The following is a 19,967-nucleotide window of genomic DNA, read 5'->3' as shown; positions in this document are numbered from 1 at the left end:
CTTCCACTCTCTCCACCATGTACGCTTCATTCTCAGAAGAGGTAAGTACTCCTTCACCACCATATGCGCTGCTAAACCCCTTGAAAGGCCCAGAAGAACCGCCTCGAACAGCTACAAGCCGAGGTCAACGAGCTGCAGAAAACACTAGGGTTCACACACGGCTGCACTTATTCATAGCGGTGCTGCGGCTGACTGTGCCCTCCAGGGAAAACAAGAACGCTGAGAGGATAGTGGCCAATCATATCCAGCTCCTGCACCGCTACAACGAGGCCAAGGACGCTGCCCAGGTTCGCAGGCTCCCGTCGGGCTATTTCTTCCGTCTAACGTTTATCCTTCCCGACATGACATCCATTAGATCTTGATAGGCAGGGTATTTTACTTCATTCATGACGCAAACAAGGCATCAGACGCTGACATGGATAGCTTGCTAACCTAAAGGGAACGACCGTTCGACAGATTCACGAAGACATGGACTTGCTCGACGACGACAAAACCTGACGATGGCTTTGGCTATATGCGGCTCTGTACTCTCTACCTGTTCTCTTGGCTCGTGTCTGCAGACGTTTCCTGGTGTCCTCTCTGTCTCCTTCCCCTCTCGCGAGTTAGATTTTTGATAAATGGTCGTGGGTATATGCGCCTCTAAATCCTGTACCAGCTCTTTGTACACTAAATCCCTATAACTTCTGTACCGCAATCCAACTGGTTCCACATCCTCCCCACACGTTAAGCACCCTCCCGCACACCATCTCCGCCGTCGCAGAAGATGGGTCAGGAGGAGGCCAAATCCGAGTCGGCCTCAGCACATCCTCGGTATGCCCCAACCCAAGATTCCCATGCTCGTTCCACCCCCACCCCCACACCTCCCTGTCCCCATCTCCCTCCTCACCCTCACCCTCACCCTCAGTTCTAGCAGCAAAAAGCGCCAAAACATGCTCACTCCCACACGCCAGCCCCTCCAGCCCCTTACTCTCATGGCTAAACGGAAACCCCACGTACCCCGGCCCCGGCCCCGCCGCTCCACGCCCAAGCTGCCCCCTCGCGTTATCTCCCGCGGCGAACACCTGCGCGACGCCGTACCTCCTCACGACGCAGAACGTGCCCGCCCACGTGCACCCGACGTGTACTGCGCCCTCGACCCTCTCCAACCCCCGGAGCTGGCCCTTGCGGTCTGAGCCGAGGCCTGAGACACGGCCGGACTCGTCGAGGATTAAGGTGTGCTCTTTGCCGAGCGCAATCTGGGTGGTGCCGTGCGAGGGTGTGAGTGTGGGGAGGGGGGAGGAGGCTTTGGGGCCGCGTTGGCCGTGGCGGTGGGCGCCCCAGCTTAGGAGGTATGTGCTGTTGGAGTTTGTGCCGTTGAAGTTGTTGTTGGAGTTGTTGTGGTTGGAGTTGTCCAAAGAGATATGCGCAAATACATGGCGAAAGGACGCCGCGATGGAGAGAACACGAACGACCTGACCATCCGCGCTTGCGGTCGAAGTCTTCGACCTAGGCAGCACACGCTCAATCGGCACAACCACCTCCCCGTCCTCCCCGCCGCCGCCGCCGCCGCCGCCACCAAGCGCACCAAACTCATCCGACCCCATCGCAACAACCACATCAGAATCCGATCCACCGCCACCACCAAAAACGACATACGACGTCTCCCACGCCGCAGCGACATCCCTCACCTCGAGCTCGAGCGCCCCCGCCGCACTCGCACTCGCACCAGGCACTACAACCTCGAGTCTGCGGAACACGGACGTCGTCGCGAACGCGCCGCGCGCCTGTGCGGCCTGGTATGCGGCGCCGAGCTGTCCGCGCGAGCCGTCGCCGCTGCCCCAGAGCTCGATGCAGGTGCGGCGGGGAGCGCGTGCGGGTGCAGGTGTAGAGCCAGCTGCGTTTGCTGTAGACGTAGATATAGATGTAGGCGTAGTAGACGTAGCCTCCAGCGTAGACGCAGCACCTGTCCCAGATATAGACATAGATACATTGCCACTGGACGCGTCCACCTCCACCTCGAGCATCAGCAGCGCATGATTCGCACCACACACGAGCTTCCTGATTCCCCGCACGCGACTCGGGAGCGCGCTGTCCGCTGTAGCCCCAGCATCATCATCGTCATCAAGAAACAGACACGGCTGGAACGCATGCGCGTCCTCGTATGTACTGCTCGCGAGCTGGCCGCGCGCGTTGGATCCCGCTGCGAGGAGAACGAACCTGGAAGGAGGAGGGGACATGGAGGTGTATAAGGATGTGTGGATGGACGGTGCCACTCGCGCGTTAGGCGAATTTATAGAGTGATGTCAGATCTAATCTTGCCGCCGGCTTGATTGGCTTCCAATCAGCCATCTCGGTGCCACTCGCTATGAAATCGAAAATCGACGAAATGTTGATGAATGCGTCCATTACACACGAGAGGATTTGAGCAAGCTCTAGAAGTAAAGTGAAACATTAAGCAGCGAAACACTCTATAGTACACAATGCGAGCGATGCGAGCTCAAACGCTCTACATCATTATAATGATATCGCAAGAACAGCAACAGCAAAAAACGCGCGAGTTTCAAAACTACGAAACAAATACCATCCACCCTCTCTTATCCATCGCATCTTCAGCCCAGCTTGCACCCAGTAATCCTCACTAAGAATCACCCCAACACAGTCAGCAAAACCCACACCTAACCAAAACACGCCAAAAAGATGCACTCACCGCTCCCATCCGGCTGCCCAACGCCAAACAGCATCTCAGTCGGGTGGAACACAAGCGCCGTCGAGCGCGGGATAAACGGCGACGGGTGGCGCGGCGTGAACATCGGCAGACCCGTCGGGACGTTGACCGTCGAGAGCGGGCTCGGCTCCGAGACGGAGTGGATCTTGATCTTCTGCTGCCGCCAGCTGGACGCGAGGAGCGCCGAGGAGCTGGTGGGGCCACGAGCGAAAACACATGCGCGGGATGAGCGACTTGTGTGAGCGGGGCGAGCGGGATGGGAAGGGTGAAGGACGTACGTTGCGAATACACCGGCGAGCGGGTGCAGATCGAACGACGCGAGCCCGCTCTGGTGCATGTCCCACGTCTGCAGCGGGCGGTCGGCGCCGCGGATGTCCCACAGGTGTACTTCGCCGTCCAAGCTATATCACCACCACCGCCGTTCACCCGTTAGCCATAACGCCTACTTCAAAACCCGGGAAGAACGAGAGCGACGCACCTCGCGGAGAAAAACTGGCTCCCGAATCTCGGATGGTACAGCACGCGCTGCACCCAAGAGTGATGCCGGCTGTACGACCGCACGACCGCATCTTCCTCCTCCAGCCGGCGGTCGAACACCTTCACAGCACCATCGGCGAAGCCAGTAAGGAACGTCGACGATGACCCGTACCCGGACATCATCGTCGTCACCGACGAGTCGTGGTTCGTCTCCAGATCCTAAGTCGTGATGTCGTTAACACCCCGTCGTTCGGCGTTTGGCGGAAGGAGGAAGAGAGGGGGGCAACTCACAAGCACCTGCGTCTCCGTGTGCGCGTCCCACACCCGGATAATCCTCGAGTCCCCACCCGCAAGAAGCGTCCCGCCCGACTGCTTCCAGTCAACCACGAGCCCCGACCCGTTGCGCACCTGCACGGGGTCGCCGATCGCGCGGAATGCGCTGACGGTCTGCAGCGGGCCCTGGTCCAGCAGCGGCTCGTAGTTGCGGAACAGGCGAATGATGCCGTCGGCTGAAACCCCCGTCAATAATATCAATCAACGATAACGGGAGAGGGCGTACAAGTGCCAGTCATAATGATCCCCCCGACGTCCTGGTTGATGAGATGCAATGACGTGATGCTCGACCCCTTTGGATTGCCATTGCAGAAGTAGCTCAGGCGTCGGCGCTGCGACCAGTCCCAGACACTGCATTGACGTTTCGCCCACCGCCGTCAGTCAGCCGAAACTCAAACGATGCTCATGTACTTAAACAACGCACCCGACCATGTCGCTCTCATTCGCAACCACCAGATGCGGGTCATACGAGTGGAACGCCATCAGCAAGGGCTGGCACTGCACGTTGAACGTTGCGACGGGGCGGTCCCACCGCGAGGTCTCTGCGCATTGCGTCCGGTTATCTTCCACTTTTCTTCCTGTGCGCGGGGGAAAAGGAAAGAGGACTGACCTGCGATCGCAGCTTGTGCCTGCGTCTCATTCGTCACCTGCTCGTTCCGCTGCTGCCGCCACACCTGGTAGTTGTACTGCACGCTCCCCGGCTCGTCCGCCTCCGTTTGCTACGAAACTCGGTGTCAGTTCATCATCCCCCGTCGCCTTCCTTGCAACTCCATGTCAATCCCACGCCGCACCGACAAGACGTGGACACAGAAAGAAGACAGCAAAGAAACCAAAGAAAACCACTCACGCGCATCTGCGGCTCCTTGAAATACTCGCAACACCACTCAAAAAACGAGCTCTTCAGCGGCAACGCGTCCCTCAGCCCCTCACCCGTCCCGCACCCGCCCGTAAGCGCAAGCACACTGCTCGCCGCCGAATCAATCGAGAACGTGCTCTCGACCGGGCTATTCAAGCCCCCATGCACTCCTCCACCTCCATGCCCTCCGTGCCCTCCATTCGCACTAGCACCCGCAGCGCCATTCGCGCTCCCGCCCGCAGCAGCGTTCCCGCCCTGCCGCCCGCGCCCCTGGCTCTGACCTGGGGCCGACGCCGTCCCGCGGCGGCGCGCGCGCAGCCGCAAGAGGTCCTCCTCCATGAGCGCCTCCATCACGTGCGACGGGAGGAAGTCCGCCGAGGCGGAGCCCTCGCTCGAGCCCGCGGGCGAGTTCGGTCGGCGCGCGTGGGTGTAGCCGTGTCCGTGTCCGTGTCCGTGGTGTCCGTACGCATGTCCGTGGTGCCCGTGGCGCCCGTGGCCATGGGCATAAGCATGCGGTTGGAGGTGCCCGTTCGACGAGGACGCTGTCGCAGCGGCGGAGGTGGAGGCGGAGGCGGAATTGGAAGAGGGAGGGTTGGCAGGCGCCCTCGCGTACGGCGATACGTACTTCGCCAAGTTCAGGTTCGGCGACGGCGGTCGACTGAGGTAGGGATTCTGCACTCCCCCCGAGGCACTCCCGAACCCAGACCCGGAGAGATTGCCCGTGCTGTCCGACCTCAGCGTGCTCAGCCCCGGTGCGCCATGCCCATGGCCGCCCCACCCAAAGCCCGACGCGGTCGACGCAGGCGACGTCGGTGTGCGCGGCTCCTCGCCGACGCCTCCACCAGCCGTCGGGAACGCAATCCCACCAGCAAGGTTCCTGAGCGCGGTCGCAAAGGACGACGTGCGCCGGATAGCGCCTCCCGCTGCGCTCGAGAGCGTGTTCGTCATCGAGTCCGCGCGGTTGAGACCTGGCCGGGGGCCGATGGCCGACGCTGGAGCGCCGCCGGGGCCAGGGCCCTGGCCTTGGATGACGTACGCAGGTTGTGCGCTACCGAGGAGCGGCGAGCCGTGCGCCGAGCTGACCCTCGTATGCCCGCCCGCTCCATTGACCGCACCCGCGCCCAGACCACCCGACCCGCCCGAGAGCGACCGCCCATCGACGACGGGCACCGGCGGCGTGTCGAGGCTCGTGCACGCGAGCTTCTGGAACGGCGACTCGAGGAGGAGCGCCATGATGTAGTCCGCGATGGTCTGCGCGAGCGCCTGCACCTCCTGGTACGGGTCGATCGTCATCTCGAGGAGCATGACGTAGATGGTGAAGAACGAGCTGAGCACGACGCGGTTCTCCTCGCGCGCGTCCTCGTCGTCGCCGAACACGTCGAGCCACTCCGCCACCGCGTACGCCGTCATCTCCTCCTCCCTGTGGCCCCCTGCCCCTGCCCCTGCCCCTCCCGGTCGTTCAGCGGCCCCGTGTCCGGTAGCTGGGGTGCCCAGAGCGAGGTTGGCGGCGTACTCCCCGCGCCACTTGCGGTCCTCCTCCCAGTAGATCCACGCGCAGATCACGAAATACCCGCGCCACTCCTTCACGAGGCAGCTCACCAGCACGAGCAGCTCCTTGCGCACCATCGGGCTCGCATCGTCCTTCACCGCGAGCGCAGCACCCGTCGCGACCGCAACCTCCATCCTGAAATGAATCCTCTCGTCCAGCTGATTCTGCGTCCCGCTCCCCCCGCCCCCCACCCTCTCCCTGTCTTTCTGCGGGGACGCAGAACCACTAGCGTCCGCAGCCCCACCACTCGCGCCCATAAACGTCCCCAGCGCATACAGCGCCGCGGCCCTCACCTCCGGGCTATCGTCGCTCAGCAGCAAAATCAGCTTATCCTGCGTCCCGCGGTCCACGCCATACACCTTCACATCGTTGTTCGCGTCCCAGACCTGCGCAATACACAGCGCGGACCACTGTCTCAGCAAGAAATCGCCCTCGTCGAGGTAGTCCACGCAGTTGTCGAACACGCGCTCGCGCAGGCACGCGAACTGGCCGTTCGGGAACGAGCGCGCGACGGCCGCGAGGATGAACGCGCACATCGCCTTGTGCTCGGACGAATTCGGCAGCGCGGGCGCGACGCGCGGCGCACCGGGAGTCGCAGACGCGACGGAGACGGCGGGGGGAGGGGGCAGGACGCCGATGCCGGGCGGGAGCGGCGGGCCGCCGTCGTCCGGCACAGCAAGCACGTTCGCGAAGTACTTGTACCCGCCCGAATTATGCAGGTCGACCTGCACACTCGGGTCCACCGCCAGAATCCGCGCCCAGATGAAGATGAGGACGGGCCGGAGATCCTGCCCGGCGGCCTGCAGCAGCTTGGAGATGTACGGGAAGATGCCGATCGTGAGCACGAGGTTCACGGCCCACGGCCCGAGGTCGACGAACTGCGAGAGGAGGATGAGGGCGCGCAGGCGGTGGGGCTGTGAGAGGAGGACTTGGAGGACGATCGGGAGCTGGTCGGGCGGTTTGCGCGGGACGAGGTCGTGTTCGCTGTTCGGTCCTGGGCCCGTGGACATGCCGGTGCTCGTGCTCCTCGTCGACATCTGGGAGAGGGAGGACGCGAGCAGCGATGGCGAGGTAATGGCGGCCGCGGCCGCGGCAGCGTCGCTGTTGACACCGTCGAGCCCGTCGCTAGACACGGGCAGCGACATCGGCCCGCGCTTCGTGAGCGCGGACCCGCCGCGCGATATCCACACCTCGAACGCGGTGAGCTGGTCCGTGAAGAAGCGGCTCGGGACGTATTGGTACTGCTTCTCGGGCGCGACCGTCTGCACAGGCTCCTGTGCCTGCTGCTGCCCCTTGCGCGGCCGCGTCTGGCCTGGATTCGGATTGGGCGGGATCGAGACTGTGTTCTTTTCGAGCAGGTCGGGCAGCTGGCGGAGGCAGGTGTCCACGGCGAGGTCCCATGCTGCCCAGAGCTGGTGCGTGTTCGTGGACGGGAGGGCCGGGTGCGTGTGCGGGGTGCAGTGGTAGTTCTTCATGATGCGTTCTGCGAGGAGGAAGTTGCGGAAGAGGGAGGCGATGAGGAGGTCCGAGCGGTACAGGCGCGTGAAGATGTCGCGCGGGAAGGTCGTCCACGCGATCGTGTCTGTGATGGCGGTGAAGATCCAGTTGAGTTCGCCGAGCGGCGTGCGCCGGTCCTTGAGGTCGCCGGGGAGCTGCATGACCATGTCGGGCGTGATGTTGTTCGGGAGCTGGTGTGTCATGATGAAGTATCTCAGCGCGATATCGATCGGCGAGGTTAAGCATGACGTGAATATGTCCGCGGGTAACTCGGGGCAGGAGGGCAGCTGCTCGTTCGCAGCGCAGGCGGCGAGCTGAAGTGAGTTCATGTACGGCTGCATGCCCTCGGGGTGCCCGCCGCGGGCCATCGAGGCGTCCTGGTCGCGCCGTTCGGCGAACGTGTTGAAGTTGGTGAGCAAGTGCCCCGCGGCGGAGCAGTCCCAGATGTACACGCCGGGGGAGCCGAGCCAGCCCTGGATCTCCATGAGGGAGACGGGGATGTATTGGGTGTAGTTCCTGTTGAAGCACCAAAGCTCACCGCTCGGGGTGGGCCTGGGCACGCCGTGGCCGTTGTAGTAGAAGCAGACGGTGTCGTCCTTGGCTTGCTTGCGGAGGGTCATGCAGAAGCGCCTGAGGTCCTCGTAGGAGGGGTCGAGGATGGGTTTGTACGGGATTTTGAGGGAGAGGCCTTCGAACTGGTGCTGGAGGTTGGTGCCGATGGCTTCGAGGGCCTTGTGGGATGGAAGAGTGTGTGGGTCGACCCAACACTCGAGGACGGCGCACGGGGTGGTCTTGATGACGTCGGGCGGGTCAACGTCGATGTTCAGACACAGCACCAAGGCTGCGTTGGCGGTCTTGAGTTTTCCAGGAGCTGAGCCGCGCCAGGGAAAGAGCTTGCTGACGTATGAGGGGCGAAAGGACGGGTTGCCGCATGTGAGATGGCGTTTGGCGGACCAGTAGGGGATGATGGGGCCAGTGTCGGGGAGGGTGTCGTCCGAGTTTGAGCGTGCAGAGTCGGCGGGGACGGTGGACGTGTCTGCTCTGCCGTTGTTGGTGCGCGTGGACGAGGGATCGGAGAGGGATGCAGAGCCCCACCCGCGCTCTGTCATTGCGCCATCTGAGCCGACGTCGGAGTCATGGCGTGGTCTGTAGCCCGTGTCGATGAATGGAGGCCCTGGGGTATATGCGCGTCGGTGTGGGTGAGAGAGGAGGCCAGGGTGATGCTTACCTTGAGAATGGCGCCCGTTCTGCATCTACCCAGCGTGAAAGAGAGAGAAAAAGGAACGAGCTCGCTGTGGCCGACGTCGACGAGCGCGTGTATGGAGCGATGCCTCGGATATCGGAGCACATCCCGGTAATCTCGTGGGAATATCCAGGTCCACGGGTCCAGCGCGCTCTCGCCCACGTCGACCCAGTCCTCGACAACGCGCCCGACGTTCTCCTCCTCCTCCTCCTAGTTGGCCAGCATGGCTTCCGACCCACCCGTTGGCGCAATCGTCGAGGTCGCTGCAGGCAAGGGTGTCGTTCGCTTCTGCGGCACCACGTCCTTCTCCCCAGGCAAGTGGGTTGGCATCGAGCTCGACCAGGCAAAGGGCAAGAACGACGGCTCCATCAACGGCACCTCCTACTTCAAATGCGGGCCCCTCCGTGGTGTCTTTGTCCGCCCCAGCCAGGTCAAAGTCATCCAGGCCACCCCAGCGTCGTCTGTGAGTGCTTGTGCGCATGACAACACGAGTTGCTCATGAATAACTATGGTACAGCGTGCTCCGACAACCTCAGCTCGCCCAGGAGCAGCAGCAGCCCACGCCCGCCGCCAAAGCACCCAGGGTCTCCCGCGCCAGGCCTCCCTCGCATCCTCCGCCGCCTCCTCCTCGCGCTCCGCCAGCCCCGCCAAGAACGGCGGCACCACACCCAGCAGAGCAGGCACAAGCAGCGTCCGCACCAGCGCCAACTCCTCCCCCGGCCCCAAACCCCGCTTCCCCACATCCTCTGCGTCCCCCGCCAAGACACCCACCACAGCGTCCGCCAAACGCCTCTCGGTCCACCTCCCGCGCAAATCCCTCTCGCGCACCGCGACGGGCGATGGTCCTCCGCTTAGTCCTGTTATCAAGAGCCCCGCGGCTGCATTGGCGTCTGCGAGTGCGACGAGAACGATGGTGCGCTCGCCTCCGCCAGATCCGGAGCCAAGAAGGGCGGCGTCACCCCTCGCTGCTCCGCCTATGACCGCAACGTCGTCCCAGTTCCCGCAGTCCCTGGCGGGCGCAGGCGCGGAGATCGGAATGGGGACGTCCCCGCCGCAGCCGTCGAAGCTCGCTATACGCCCACCCTCGAGCGCGAACACGAACGGGTCGGTGGAACCCATGTCCCCATTGAAGCCGCCCGACCACGCAGACCTACCGTCGCCTATTACAGCTGTACGTTCTCCAACCTTCCTCTTCTCTTCGTCTATTATAACGAAAGGAAACACGGTATTATGTAGCGCCTCCCACCCGACGACACCGAACTACAAGAACTCCGCGCCAAAATCCGCGTGCTCGAAGCCAAACGCGCCGACGACGCGCGCCACGTGCGCGAGCTCGAGACGCGCCTGTCCGAGGCCGAGTCCTTCGTCGCGCTGCGTCCCAAGCTCCAGGCGAAGCTCAACCAGCTGCAGACGGACCTGACGAGCACGCGGCGGGAGCTGTCCGACGCGCAGCAGCTCGCGGGGCTCGCGGACGGGCGGCACGTCGATGCGCAGGAGCAGCTCGAGATGGCGATGCTGGATAAGGAGGTGGCGGAGGAGAGAGCGGAGATGGCGGAGCAGGAGCTGGAGGAGGTGAGTGAGCGGTTGGCGCAGGTGGAGGTGGAGCTGCAGCATGTGAAAGAGGGCGGGGGAGGGGTGGAGGGTGGGGGTGAGGGTGAGGGTAGGGGTGAAGGTGCGTCGCTGAAACCATACCTCCCCTAGTGATACATCCTTCTCATTGTCTCCCGTGATGAAGAGCGCGAAGAGGGCGGCGAGTCGTCCGCCAAATCCTCCCTGGCCTATATCCAACTCGAGAAGCAGAACGAGCGCCTCAAAGAGGCTCTCATCCGGTGCGCCTCCCCCTCCCTTCCTCAAACTCCCCTCCCTAACCACCCTCACCCCCACGCAGCCTCCGCGACATGTCCCAAGAAACCGAACACGACCAGCGGCACCGCATCGCCGAGCTCGAGAAAGAGCTCGTCGCGATCGACGACCTGCAGGGGCAGTACGAGTCCACGCTCATCAAGCTCTCCAACGCCGAGACCCAGATCGACGACCTCAAGGACCAGCTCGACGACGCTCTCGGGGCCGAGGAGATGCTCGTGCAGCTGACCGAGCGCAATCTGATGCTGGGCGAGAAGATTGAGGAGATGCGGATTACGATTGAGGATCTGGAGGCGCTGAAGGAGCTGAATGATGAGTTGGAGGAGAACCATGTTGAGACGGAGAAGGGGATGCAGGAGGAGCTGGGTGCGTGGCTGTCTTTCTCTTGCTCGTTGTTGTCGGGTTAACGGTCTACGGCAGAGGCGAAGGACGTTGCGATTCGGGAGCACGTCAACAAGGTCAACAACCTCGAGGACGCGTGCCAGGACCTCGAGAACACGATCGGTCAGTTCCGCGACCTCGTCATCCAGCTCCAGAGGTTCGCCTTTCCCTTCCCCCCATCCTCTCCCACCTCCTCGCTAACACCCCCTCCCACCCAGCGACCTCGAATCGCTCCGCGCCCAAACGCAAGACGCCCAACAAGAATCCGCCTCCGCCGCGTCCCAAACCGCCGCGATCATGTCCCTCAACCTCAAACTCCAATCCTCCGCATCCAAGAACCAAGCCCGGCTCATCGAGCTCGAGCTCCGCCGCCTCGAGGCGCGCGAGGCGCGCGCCCTCCTCGGCATCGTGCAGCCGTACCTCCCCCAATCGTACGTCGAGAGCGGCGACGCGGACGCGACGTCCGCGTACCTCTTCTTCGCGCGCATGGGCGCCAAGATCGACCTGATCAACAGCGTCGTCGCGAGCGCGCACGGGCTCCCCGAGTCGCTCACCGCGCCGTCGGCGCCCGGCGGCGTGAGCGAGGTGCTCGTCGGGATATGCGAGATGCGCGGGCGCGCGGCGGCGCTCGCGATACTGTGCAAGCGCTTCGCGGCTGTGCTGCGGCGCTGCGATGCGCCGTCGTTTCTTAGCGCGGGGCGGGTGTTTGCGGAGATCGCGCCGCTGGAGAAGCGGCTGGATATGCATCTGGAGGTGCTGAGAAGGGACAGCTTTAGGGAGATGGAGTTTGTGAATGATGTGGTGAAGATGCAGGCGCAGTTTGACCACCTCGCGGAGGCGTACTTTGGCGGGTTCGAGCATGATTTGGGCGAGCGGGAGTTGGGGTGCGCGGTGAGCTTTGAGATGGACTTGGATGTGTTTGGCGCGAGTTTGGCGGTGACGAAGTCGGCGGTGAGGGCGGCGTTGAAGGATGATGGTGCGTCCCCTCTTGTTTCTATGTTTTGATTGATTCGGCTTGTTGATCGTCGGGCAGATGTTACGCGTGAGATGGGCGAGCTCGATCCCGAGAAGGAGCTGTTTGAGCCGCTGCAGTCGTTGCTCGAGCAGTGCAAGGGCGCCAAGGTCCTTGCCCGGTACGCTAACATGCCCCTAACGATTTACATCTTTACTGACACACATCGACTTGCAGAAAGCTCACAAAGCGTGTCGAAGAGCTCATCTCGGAGAACTCTGCGCTCAAGACAAGTCTCATGCCGCGCCTCACCGCACTCAGCAACGGCGTGCCCGAGCTCGTCAACTTCGGTATCGACGTCAGTCCCTCCCCTCCTCCCCTCTTCGTCCCATTTTATGCTACGAGGCTAACGACGCCGGGTGTTGACAACAGCTCGCGCAACAAGTCATCCCGCACATCAGCGACGCGCGGAGCGCCAAGGCGCCCTTCCAGCTCGCGGCCGTGCTCGCGTACGCGAAGCAGACCGCGATGGCCACTGTCGCGAAGGATCTCAGTCCGACGGCGTCGTGCTGGGAGGCCGTCGGCGAGGCGATCGCGCACCTCGCGAACCAGTGCAATGGGTTCCTGCCTGTTGCTATGGAGAGCGAGAGCGTCGTGAAGAGTGCGTTTTCTTCTTCTACTTATCATCTTTACTAAACAGAGTGCTCACAACAACTATGCAGTCTCGGGCACACCACCCTGGGTCGCGCGCATCGCGGACATCAAGGCGTCGACGGCGATCAACGTCGAGGCGGAGCGCAAGGCTGCGCAGCTGGCGGAGGAGATCCAGGGGCTGATGCGCACGCTCAAGGGCAAGGACGTCGCCATCCAGGAGTCGGGCGTCAAGATCGAGCACCTCGAGCGCCGCATGGAGACGGTCAAGCGCCAGGCGGACGCGATCGTCGAGCTCGAGATCGAGCTCGCGAAGAGCCGCAAGCAGGAGCGGGCGTACGAGGAGGCGATGGAGCAGCTGCAGACGGAGTATGATGCGCTTGAGGCGGAGCTGGCGAAGGTGAAGAGTGCGGTGAGCGGGCATGAGCGGACGGGTGCGTGTCATCTTCCCTTGGTGCTCATGGTTTGTGTTGTTTTACTGATCCAATGCCGATAAAGTTTCTGGCGCGCAACCCATCGAGTCGGAGAGCATGGCTGTCGAGGGCACACTCGAGACGTCGCAGCTCATCGAGCAGGTACGTCTGAACCCGACCCATCTTACCCAATCCAACGACTCACACCCTCTATCATCTCCAGATCGAAGCCCTCCGCGGCACGGTCCGCTTCCTGCGGAACGAGAACGCCTATCTCAAGGGCCAAGACCTCCTCAAGGAGATCCAGAGCCTGCCCCTCCTCCCTGATCCCGCGCCCGTCCCGCGCCCCGCCTCCCCGCGCACACCGCCGCTCGCGCCCTCCAGCCTGTCCGACTCGGATGCCGAATCCGAGTTCGACTCGTTGCCGTCGTTCCGCGCGCCGCGAGTGCCGAGGGCGCGCGCGCTTGCGACGGAGACGAAGATGCTGTACAGGGACGTGATCAGGTTCTCGGCGTCGCCGCGGGTGGTTGATTTGAGCGTCATGCATGCGAGGAGGAAGGCCGAGGTCGAGGGTGCGGACGCTGGCGCCGGTGGAGATGGGGCTGCGGAAGGAGAGGAAGGGAAGGAAGGGAAGGCGCAGGGTGCCAGCAAGGCCGGGAGGAGCGGGAGAGTGTGGATGCCGCGCAAGGCGACGCCTGCGCACCAGATCATGGAGCGCAAAGCCGAGGCTGAGCGGTTGAGCAGGCGGGTGAAGGGCCTGATGGATCGCGCGAATGCGCTCTGAGGACGTGACTATTTATGCTGCGAGGGTGAGGGCGTTGGCGTATTATGGAGGTGATAGACGGCCGACTGGCGGGTTGGCGGGTTAGTGTTATCTTACGAGCTTATTACTTGATGGTCTTTTTCCACATATACCTTAGGAATTCATGCAATCCTTATGATTTACGGATTTACTATAGATTTTGACCGCAGTTATATCACCACACTCAGACCTAGTCGCTCAGACTGTAAGTCCGTGTGATGGATGTCGAGTTGCACTAATCACAGCGTCGCTAACGAAGTAACGGTCCGATACCACAACCACACCCCTACGCACGGTGCTCACACTCTTACACAGCGACGGGCATAGACTCGGACTCGCTACGAGCCTCGCTATCGTTTACCCTATGTTCCTCACTCTCTTCCCTCTCTTCTCGCTTCCTCTTAGTCGTCGCCCTGTCCACTGCAGGTCCACCAAATGGATCCATAGCCTCCAGCATACCACCTTCCATGTCCTTCAGCTCTGCCGGATTATCGTGCTCCATGAGACAGCGGAAGAAATCCGCAAAGTAGCCAAACGGCGACCGTCTCATGAGCGGATACTCCGTCGACGAGCACCCGCGGACGTTGATAAAGAAGCTCTCTGGCTCTTCCTCGCCCCTCTGCGGGTCCGCATAGCCAGCCCATGAGCTCCGAGCGGGTTTCTGCGCTGCGCGCAGCCGCAGCCAGGAATTCTGGCCACCGCTGTATTCGAAATGCGACGCGGCGGCGAGGTCCATGAGCATGACGATCGTCTTTGGTTTGTAGCGGTGGAACCCGCCGTGGTCGGGTTGAGGGCGCAATATTGGCGGAGCAGTCAGACCGGCGCCGATCTCCCCGCCTCCGCTCCTCCTTTTCCCCGTGGTTTGGTACGCCAAGAAACCAAGACGTGATGGATCGTACGGCGCATCGAGTAATCCATCGTAGTAGACGATCCCCCCGTCGATGACAGGTTGGTTGCGGTCGCATTGGATGGCTGCACCTCGGAACCAGGCGGTCTCGAGATCGCTAAGAGTAAGGTGGTCGATAGTTTTATGAATTCTCACGAAGTGCGTGAAATTGACCCATTTGTCATCGCAGAAGGCGCGGAGCTCTCGAGCCAGCTCCATTTCCTTGAAGCCGAAGCTCATCGCACGATCAATTTCCGTCCGGGGGAGTGGACTCGACGGACCGAGGAGAGCGTCCAGAAAGTCGGTCAACGAGATAGCATAAATCTGATCGCCGCCGTCTCCCTCATCGCTCCCATACGGCCTTACAAACCTGTCGTGAAACCGAAAGGTGGTGACGTCGCGAGCGAGCAGGAGCAAAAGGCGACTACAAAGTTCTCCTTGATCCCCAACGTCGCTCAGCAAGTTCCCACTAACCAATTTCTCCAAGAGAGTATTGCAAGCACGAAGGTATTTGCCAGCAGTCGACGTCAGCGCACTCGCTGATGCAATCGCAAGCATGGGTTCTGAGGGGGATATCGTGTTCAGGCTGTCTCTGGAAAATGAACGGAAAATGTTCATATGATAGGCAACAGCCGACGCGGCAAGCCGGCTTGAGCCCTCGCTTCCGTTGAGCTCGATACATGCTCGAAAGGCGAAGGCTGCAAAAACATGACTTGAGTTGTCTGGAAAGAATAAATGTCCTGAGAAGAGTTTCTGCCGTGCCAATTTCAAGAGATCGCTTGGTTTTACGGTTGACCATAACTGAAGCAAATAGTCAGCTTATCAACTTCACTGTCCATTCTACGACCCAAGAAACGACCTACCGGCCGACCATAGTTTCTCAGGTTCCTGAGACATAACGAGTCAGAGGCTCTGTCCTTCTGCACCCGGTCGATAAACTGGTCGAAGCCTAGATAGACAAAAGGAGGGAGTGGGCGTAAAACATCCGACGGATGAGGCAGAATCTCTGAGGGGTTCGTATCGACAGGGAGAAACCAGAAGCAAACGGGCTTCGTAAAATACTCTGCAGCCTTGAGGACGCGCAGGAGCGCGTATGATGACATCTGGCGACTGGGTCCGTCTATTTCGGGCAGGTTGCGGCCGAGGTCTGCGCAGTTGTCGAAGGCAAGCAAGAATCTCGTTTCGTGATCTGCCTCGAGTTTACGGCTCATTTCCTCGAACGGCTCTCCACAAAACCTCGCAAAGAGTCGTTGGTGCCACTCTTTGCTGCCTCCGGGGAATTTATGAGTTGGCCACTTCGCCTTTCCGTAGACCATATCTATCCATTTACGTTCCTCGATGAGAAACTCCTCGTTCTCACGAAGCATAGTGTTGGCCTTCGTATAGACTGCTTCAAAAAGTGAAGCTCTCTCCGTCGATGAGTAGCCAAAACCACGATCCTTGCCCTTGAATAGCGAGAGCTCGTACTGGTCAGCAAGCGCCCCTATCAGCGCACCGAGAAACGCAGCCGCCATCTCTTCACCCTGATGCGTGTCAACCAACCGATGGGTTGTTAGCAGAAAACACAATGGTAGAGAAGCAATGCTGGACTCGCTCTTATATCTGTAGCCATTTCAGAGTGCTCTTCAAAGAACTTCATCGCCCATTGGTCACTCGGCGGCCAGCCGATTATTCTGTCATGACTGCAGCACACAATACTAAAGACAGGATACTAGATGAGGACGTGTTCAACTGTAAGTGCGAAGACTCAGTTTATCTTAGAGGACACACCTCTGTTGCAAGAGCATCAACTAGGCGTGATTTACCCGCGCCGCTCGATTGAAGAATGGCAATCATGCGGCCAGAATAAATATTCTTGTCGTAGTTGGACTCGTACCATTGTAGAGCACTGGAAAAGTGGCGAAGAGGAGTGGGTTCATAATCTTGCTCCCACCCAGCAGCTAGGTAGGAGGTACGTTCGGAGCTACAAAGGTTTAGTGGATATTAGTTAGTCTCCGCAAAATGATCCTATGGTTAGCGCCTACTCGGGGATCATCTTAGTGCTTCCTATAAATGACGAATAAGCATCGTGCATCAATACTTCTATGGTATGTTCCAACCTTGTGGGAGATGAGCATCACTACATACGACGAGGAGATAACGAGCTAATGGCAGTTTGGCGTGAAGCGTCGGCGCATCGAGTCTGAGGGGCTTAGCCTTCGCGTCTCCTCTCTCGACGTTTTGGCCGGTCTCGAACATAGCATCGAACAACACGGGAGGTGGAACCCACCATCCGTATTCTGGAAAATACTTGGCAGCGGCCATTAGAGCTCGCATGCCCACACTGAAAGCTTGCGTCTTCTCCACGACATTTTCTGGTAACGATGTCCTCAAAGGATTGAGCAGTTGATGATTGTCGCCTAGCAGGCCTAGCCATTTCTCGACCTCACTCTCTCCGTCGACCGGAGGATCTGAAGCCATAGTGTGAGACGAACGGAGTGGGGTGAACGTGGTCGTGAGTGCTTGAAACAAAAGTGTGAAAACAAGTGTCGAATGGTCATGCTGTGCAAGAGGATGATGAGTCAGCGGAATTGTGACAAAAGCGCGGCAAGTTCCGGAGGGGGACCATTGACAATCTGGGGCCGACGAGAGCAAGGCGATTCTCTTGCCACAGACGCGGCACTGAAGCCACACGCCCCCACCGACGCACGCGACACTCGCCCTACCCACCCGCCCCCACCCCTCAAGACCGTTCGAGAGCACCGAGGATGGCGAGGACGGCCAAGGAACCAGTGCGTAACCATCCCTCTTATAAACCCCCTGAATACCCACACTTCGCTTGTCTCCGCTTCGTCTCATATCCGTTTCAGCATCACGAGGAGAAGAAGGAGTCGCACAAGAAGCGGGCACCCGTGAGGAAGAAGAGCCAGGACTCTGCGATATGGGCGTGCAAGATCAACGGCTGCTCCAAGCAGTTCGCCCGCGAGGCCGATCTCAAGCGGCACCAGCGTACCACAAAGGTCCACTCCATGCCCGGATTGTATGTCCCTTCTTTCCCATTTCTCTCCATCGTAGCCCATACTAACTTGCGGCATGTTGTTGTGGGTCCCGTAGTGCATGTCCGCAGTGTGACGCTACCTTTACACGCGTAAGTCGTCCTGGCCTGTCTACCGCGCACGAGACCAGGTGACCTTATGAAGAGATAGACAGACGCGCTGAGACGACATCAGAAGTCGAGGTGCGTACTATTGTCGTTCTTTTGTTATCCGCTTCCCATCGCGCTCACCACACGCTTCCTCCCTTCAAGGCATAATGGAGTCATCATTGAACCGACCGAGACCGACATCAAGCCAGACGTCAACGCCCAGCCAGAGGCGTCGTCCTCCAACACGAAGAGTCCCAGCCGCTCACCGTCCTCCAAAGGCAAGGAATCCGCCCCTCCCGCCTCAGCATCCGCCTCAACTGCGACTGCCTCATCTATCATGCCCACCTCAACGGGGCCAGTGTCAACAGGATCATCGAGTTACTACCGGCATCACACTATGACGAGCAGTGAGTTCTCCCTCTTCGCCTCCCCCTTTCAGCCCCGGCCTTAGTCGTTCGCGCGCTCGGCTTGGGCTTTGCTCAGTGTACGGCCCCTTGTACGGCGTCACCACACCTCCCCCACCTGCAATCCCAGTCCCATCTTCGTCGACCATGATGATTGACCCCACCTTCTATCACCCGCCAGGCGCCGTCCTCTCCACATCCTCAGCGCGGCTGCACCAGGTCACCTGGTGGCCTGCTGACCCGTCTTCACATCCCCCACCCCACCATGGGCACCCTCAGCCCCCACACCCTCACATGCCCATGCCATACCCGCATCCCGCATATTTCACGCCGCACCCATACTACCGCCTGCCGACCGTCCCCCCTCCTCCCCCTAGCGGCGCTGTTGGATCCGTGCCTGGAACCCCAAGTGCCGCGGGCGTCCCGGTGCAAGCGCCGGCCCCACTCATGCCCCACGGCTCGTCAGCTTCGCAGCCTACTAGCAGCGGAGACGGGCATATCCCGTCTTCGCCCACGCGCACGGGCACCCCGTCGCTCTCGCGCAACTCGTCGAATGACTCGTCGCCGTCGGGCTCTTCATCTGATGGGGGCGCTGCCGGGTCTCACGGGGTCGGCATAGGCGCCGGTGTTGGCGTCAGCGTCGGTGTAGGCGCAGGCGACGGAGACGGCGGCATCGGAAGCGAGGGCGGGCTCATGATCGACCCGTCGCTCGGCGTAGATGTCGACGATACGATGAAGATGTCCGATGAGGAGGCGGCGGCGGCAGCGGCCGTGCACGCCGTTCTCCGGTCGTCTGCCTCCTCGCACTCGCACGACTCTGCGTCGCTCTCGCTCTCGCCCGGCGGGAAGCATGTGGACGATGCGAACGACGCGGGGTCGAGCAGCATGTTCCAGTCCTCGCTGTCGCCGTGTTCCGAGTCGAAGCCGGGCTCGCTGCCCCCGGCGTCGTCGAGCATGCACAGTGTGCATGGGCACGGGCACGGGCACGGGCATGTACCGCAGTACGAGTACGAGGAGCCGGACGCGCATCTGGAGCCGAAGCCGCTCGTCAGGCCCGAGCCGATGGAGCAGATGCTGACCGAGGACGGCGAGCCGATGTTGAATCCTGGTGCGTCTGTGGCTTCTTCCTCCGCCCTATCTCGTTTGCGCGTGCTGATGCTTGTTGCTTTCTACTGTTATTTAGCTGAGCTGCTGACTTCTGTGAGGACCCCCACGTTCTCTTCTGTTTCACTGTTTCGTGGCTTGACTAACGTAATTCGGATCTCGTAGGAATCGCTGGCCTCGCCCCCGCCTTCATAGTGACTACCGAAGACCGTCGAATCTGTTGAACGAACAACCACAATCGCCTTGATGACCCTGCTTGTCCCCGGTCAACCTCAATGCCGATGCCCTTGTATGCTGTACTACGGACCAACCCGCTCTCGCTTTCCCCCTTGCCTGCTCGCTTTCTTCCTCCAGCTCTCCCTTTTTGTCTTCACCATCGTCCTCGTCCTCGTCTTTTACCGTACTGTATATCTTGCCTATTCGTCCACCAGCGGCAGCGGCAGATTTAGCCTGCCCCCTCTCTCAACCACAACCCTCCTCTCTCGACATTGGGAACAAACCACGTTATCGAACAGCATCGCAATAATGAGATCGTCACTTTTACTCGCAATCACTTGCCCTCGTACGCTATCACACCGCAATATGTCGCTCGTCAGCAGACTGCGACGGAGTGAACACCCTGAACGCAGCACGTCAACGTGACAAGCACAGGCAGGGCCGGTGATTGCGCTGTAACCATGTATCACGTAGGTTGGACTCTCGGACCGGACTGCAGATCGCTACACCCA

General features: G+C 60.8%; 6 protein-coding genes across 6 annotated transcripts; 3 read left to right on the top strand and 3 right to left on the bottom strand.

The window, feature by feature from the left end:
- Positions 1–17: 17 nt before the first annotated feature.
- CONPUDRAFT_149340 (uncharacterized protein) lies at positions 18–498 on the top strand (the record flags this gene model as incomplete). The annotated part of the gene is made up of 5 exons (XM_007765653.1): positions 18–41; positions 88–149; positions 206–287; positions 356–370; positions 424–498. 5 exons carry the CDS (start codon positions 18–20, stop codon positions 496–498), a joined length of 258 nt encoding a protein of 85 aa, XP_007763843.1.
- Positions 499–674: 176 nt separating this feature from the next.
- Positions 675–2,216, bottom strand: CONPUDRAFT_149339 (RCC1 BLIP-II; the record flags this gene model as incomplete). Its single annotated transcript, XM_007765652.1, has 1 exon — positions 675–2,216. The coding sequence occupies one exon, from the start codon at positions 2,214–2,216 to the stop codon at positions 675–677; it is 1,542 nt and encodes a 513-aa protein (XP_007763842.1).
- A 183-nt stretch (positions 2,217–2,399) lies between these two features.
- CONPUDRAFT_141476 (uncharacterized protein) lies at positions 2,400–8,716 on the bottom strand. The gene is made up of 10 exons (XM_007765651.1): positions 8,645–8,716; positions 4,362–8,590; positions 4,125–4,233; positions 3,939–4,092; positions 3,741–3,865; positions 3,473–3,690; positions 3,183–3,400; positions 2,983–3,105; positions 2,687–2,895; positions 2,400–2,617 (listed from the first exon to the last, which is right to left on the bottom strand). The coding sequence occupies exons 1-10, from the start codon at positions 8,667–8,669 to the stop codon at positions 2,589–2,591; spliced, it is 5,439 nt and encodes a 1,812-aa protein (XP_007763841.1). The 5' UTR covers positions 8,670–8,716; the 3' UTR covers positions 2,400–2,588.
- Positions 8,717–8,846: 130 nt separating this feature from the next.
- CONPUDRAFT_161877 (uncharacterized protein) lies at positions 8,847–13,901 on the top strand. Its single transcript, XM_007765650.1, has 13 exons — positions 8,847–9,122; positions 9,177–9,830; positions 9,896–10,331; positions 10,395–10,488; positions 10,548–10,888; positions 10,943–11,060; positions 11,122–11,879; positions 11,937–12,036; positions 12,093–12,213; positions 12,288–12,516; positions 12,578–12,940; positions 13,005–13,081; positions 13,143–13,901. The coding sequence occupies exons 1-13, from the start codon at positions 8,883–8,885 to the stop codon at positions 13,701–13,703; spliced, it is 4,092 nt and encodes a 1,363-aa protein (XP_007763840.1). The 5' UTR covers positions 8,847–8,882; the 3' UTR covers positions 13,704–13,901.
- Positions 13,902–14,028: 127 nt separating this feature from the next.
- Positions 14,029–16,642, bottom strand: CONPUDRAFT_87150 (uncharacterized protein; the record flags this gene model as incomplete). Its single annotated transcript, XM_007765544.1, has 5 exons — positions 14,029–15,408; positions 15,471–16,130; positions 16,202–16,318; positions 16,378–16,570; positions 16,632–16,642. The coding sequence occupies 5 exons, from the start codon at positions 16,640–16,642 to the stop codon at positions 14,029–14,031; spliced, it is 2,361 nt and encodes a 786-aa protein (XP_007763734.1).
- A 1,790-nt stretch (positions 16,643–18,432) lies between these two features.
- Positions 18,433–19,939, top strand: CONPUDRAFT_134525 (uncharacterized protein; the record flags this gene model as incomplete). Its single annotated transcript, XM_007765649.1, has 3 exons — positions 18,433–19,243; positions 19,319–19,335; positions 19,405–19,939. The coding sequence occupies 3 exons, from the start codon at positions 18,436–18,438 to the stop codon at positions 19,432–19,434; spliced, it is 855 nt and encodes a 284-aa protein (XP_007763839.1). The 3' UTR covers positions 19,435–19,939.
- Positions 19,940–19,967: the final 28 nt, after the last annotated feature.

Source organism: Coniophora puteana, assembly GCF_000271625.1.
Source record: "Coniophora puteana RWD-64-598 SS2 unplaced genomic scaffold CONPUscaffold_1, whole genome shotgun sequence".
Taxonomy (NCBI): Eukaryota; Fungi; Basidiomycota; class Agaricomycetes; order Boletales; family Coniophoraceae; genus Coniophora; species Coniophora puteana.
This window is presented reverse-complemented; position numbering and strand designations above follow the sequence as displayed.

Coding starts and splice junctions, on each gene's coding strand:
- CONPUDRAFT_141476 (XM_007765651.1), bottom strand. CDS start 8,669: ATGCAGAACGGGCGCCATTCTCAAG. Junction 3,106..3,182: donor AGCCAGTTTTTCTCCGCGAG/GTGCGTCGCTCT, acceptor GTGGTGATATAG/CTTGGACGGCGAAGTACACC. Junction 2,618..2,686: donor TGGGCAGCCGGATGGGAGCG/GTGAGTGCATCT, acceptor GGTGATTCTTAG/TGAGGATTACTGGGTGCAAG.
- CONPUDRAFT_161877 (XM_007765650.1), top strand. CDS start 8,883: ATGGCTTCCGACCCACCCGTTGGCGCAATCGTCGAGGTCGCTGCAGGC. Junction 10,889..10,942: donor GGGGATGCAGGAGGAGCTGG/GTGCGTGGCTGT, acceptor GGTCTACGGCAG/AGGCGAAGGACGTTGCGATT. Junction 12,941..13,004: donor GAGCGGGCATGAGCGGACGG/GTGCGTGTCATC, acceptor ATGCCGATAAAG/TTTCTGGCGCGCAACCCATC.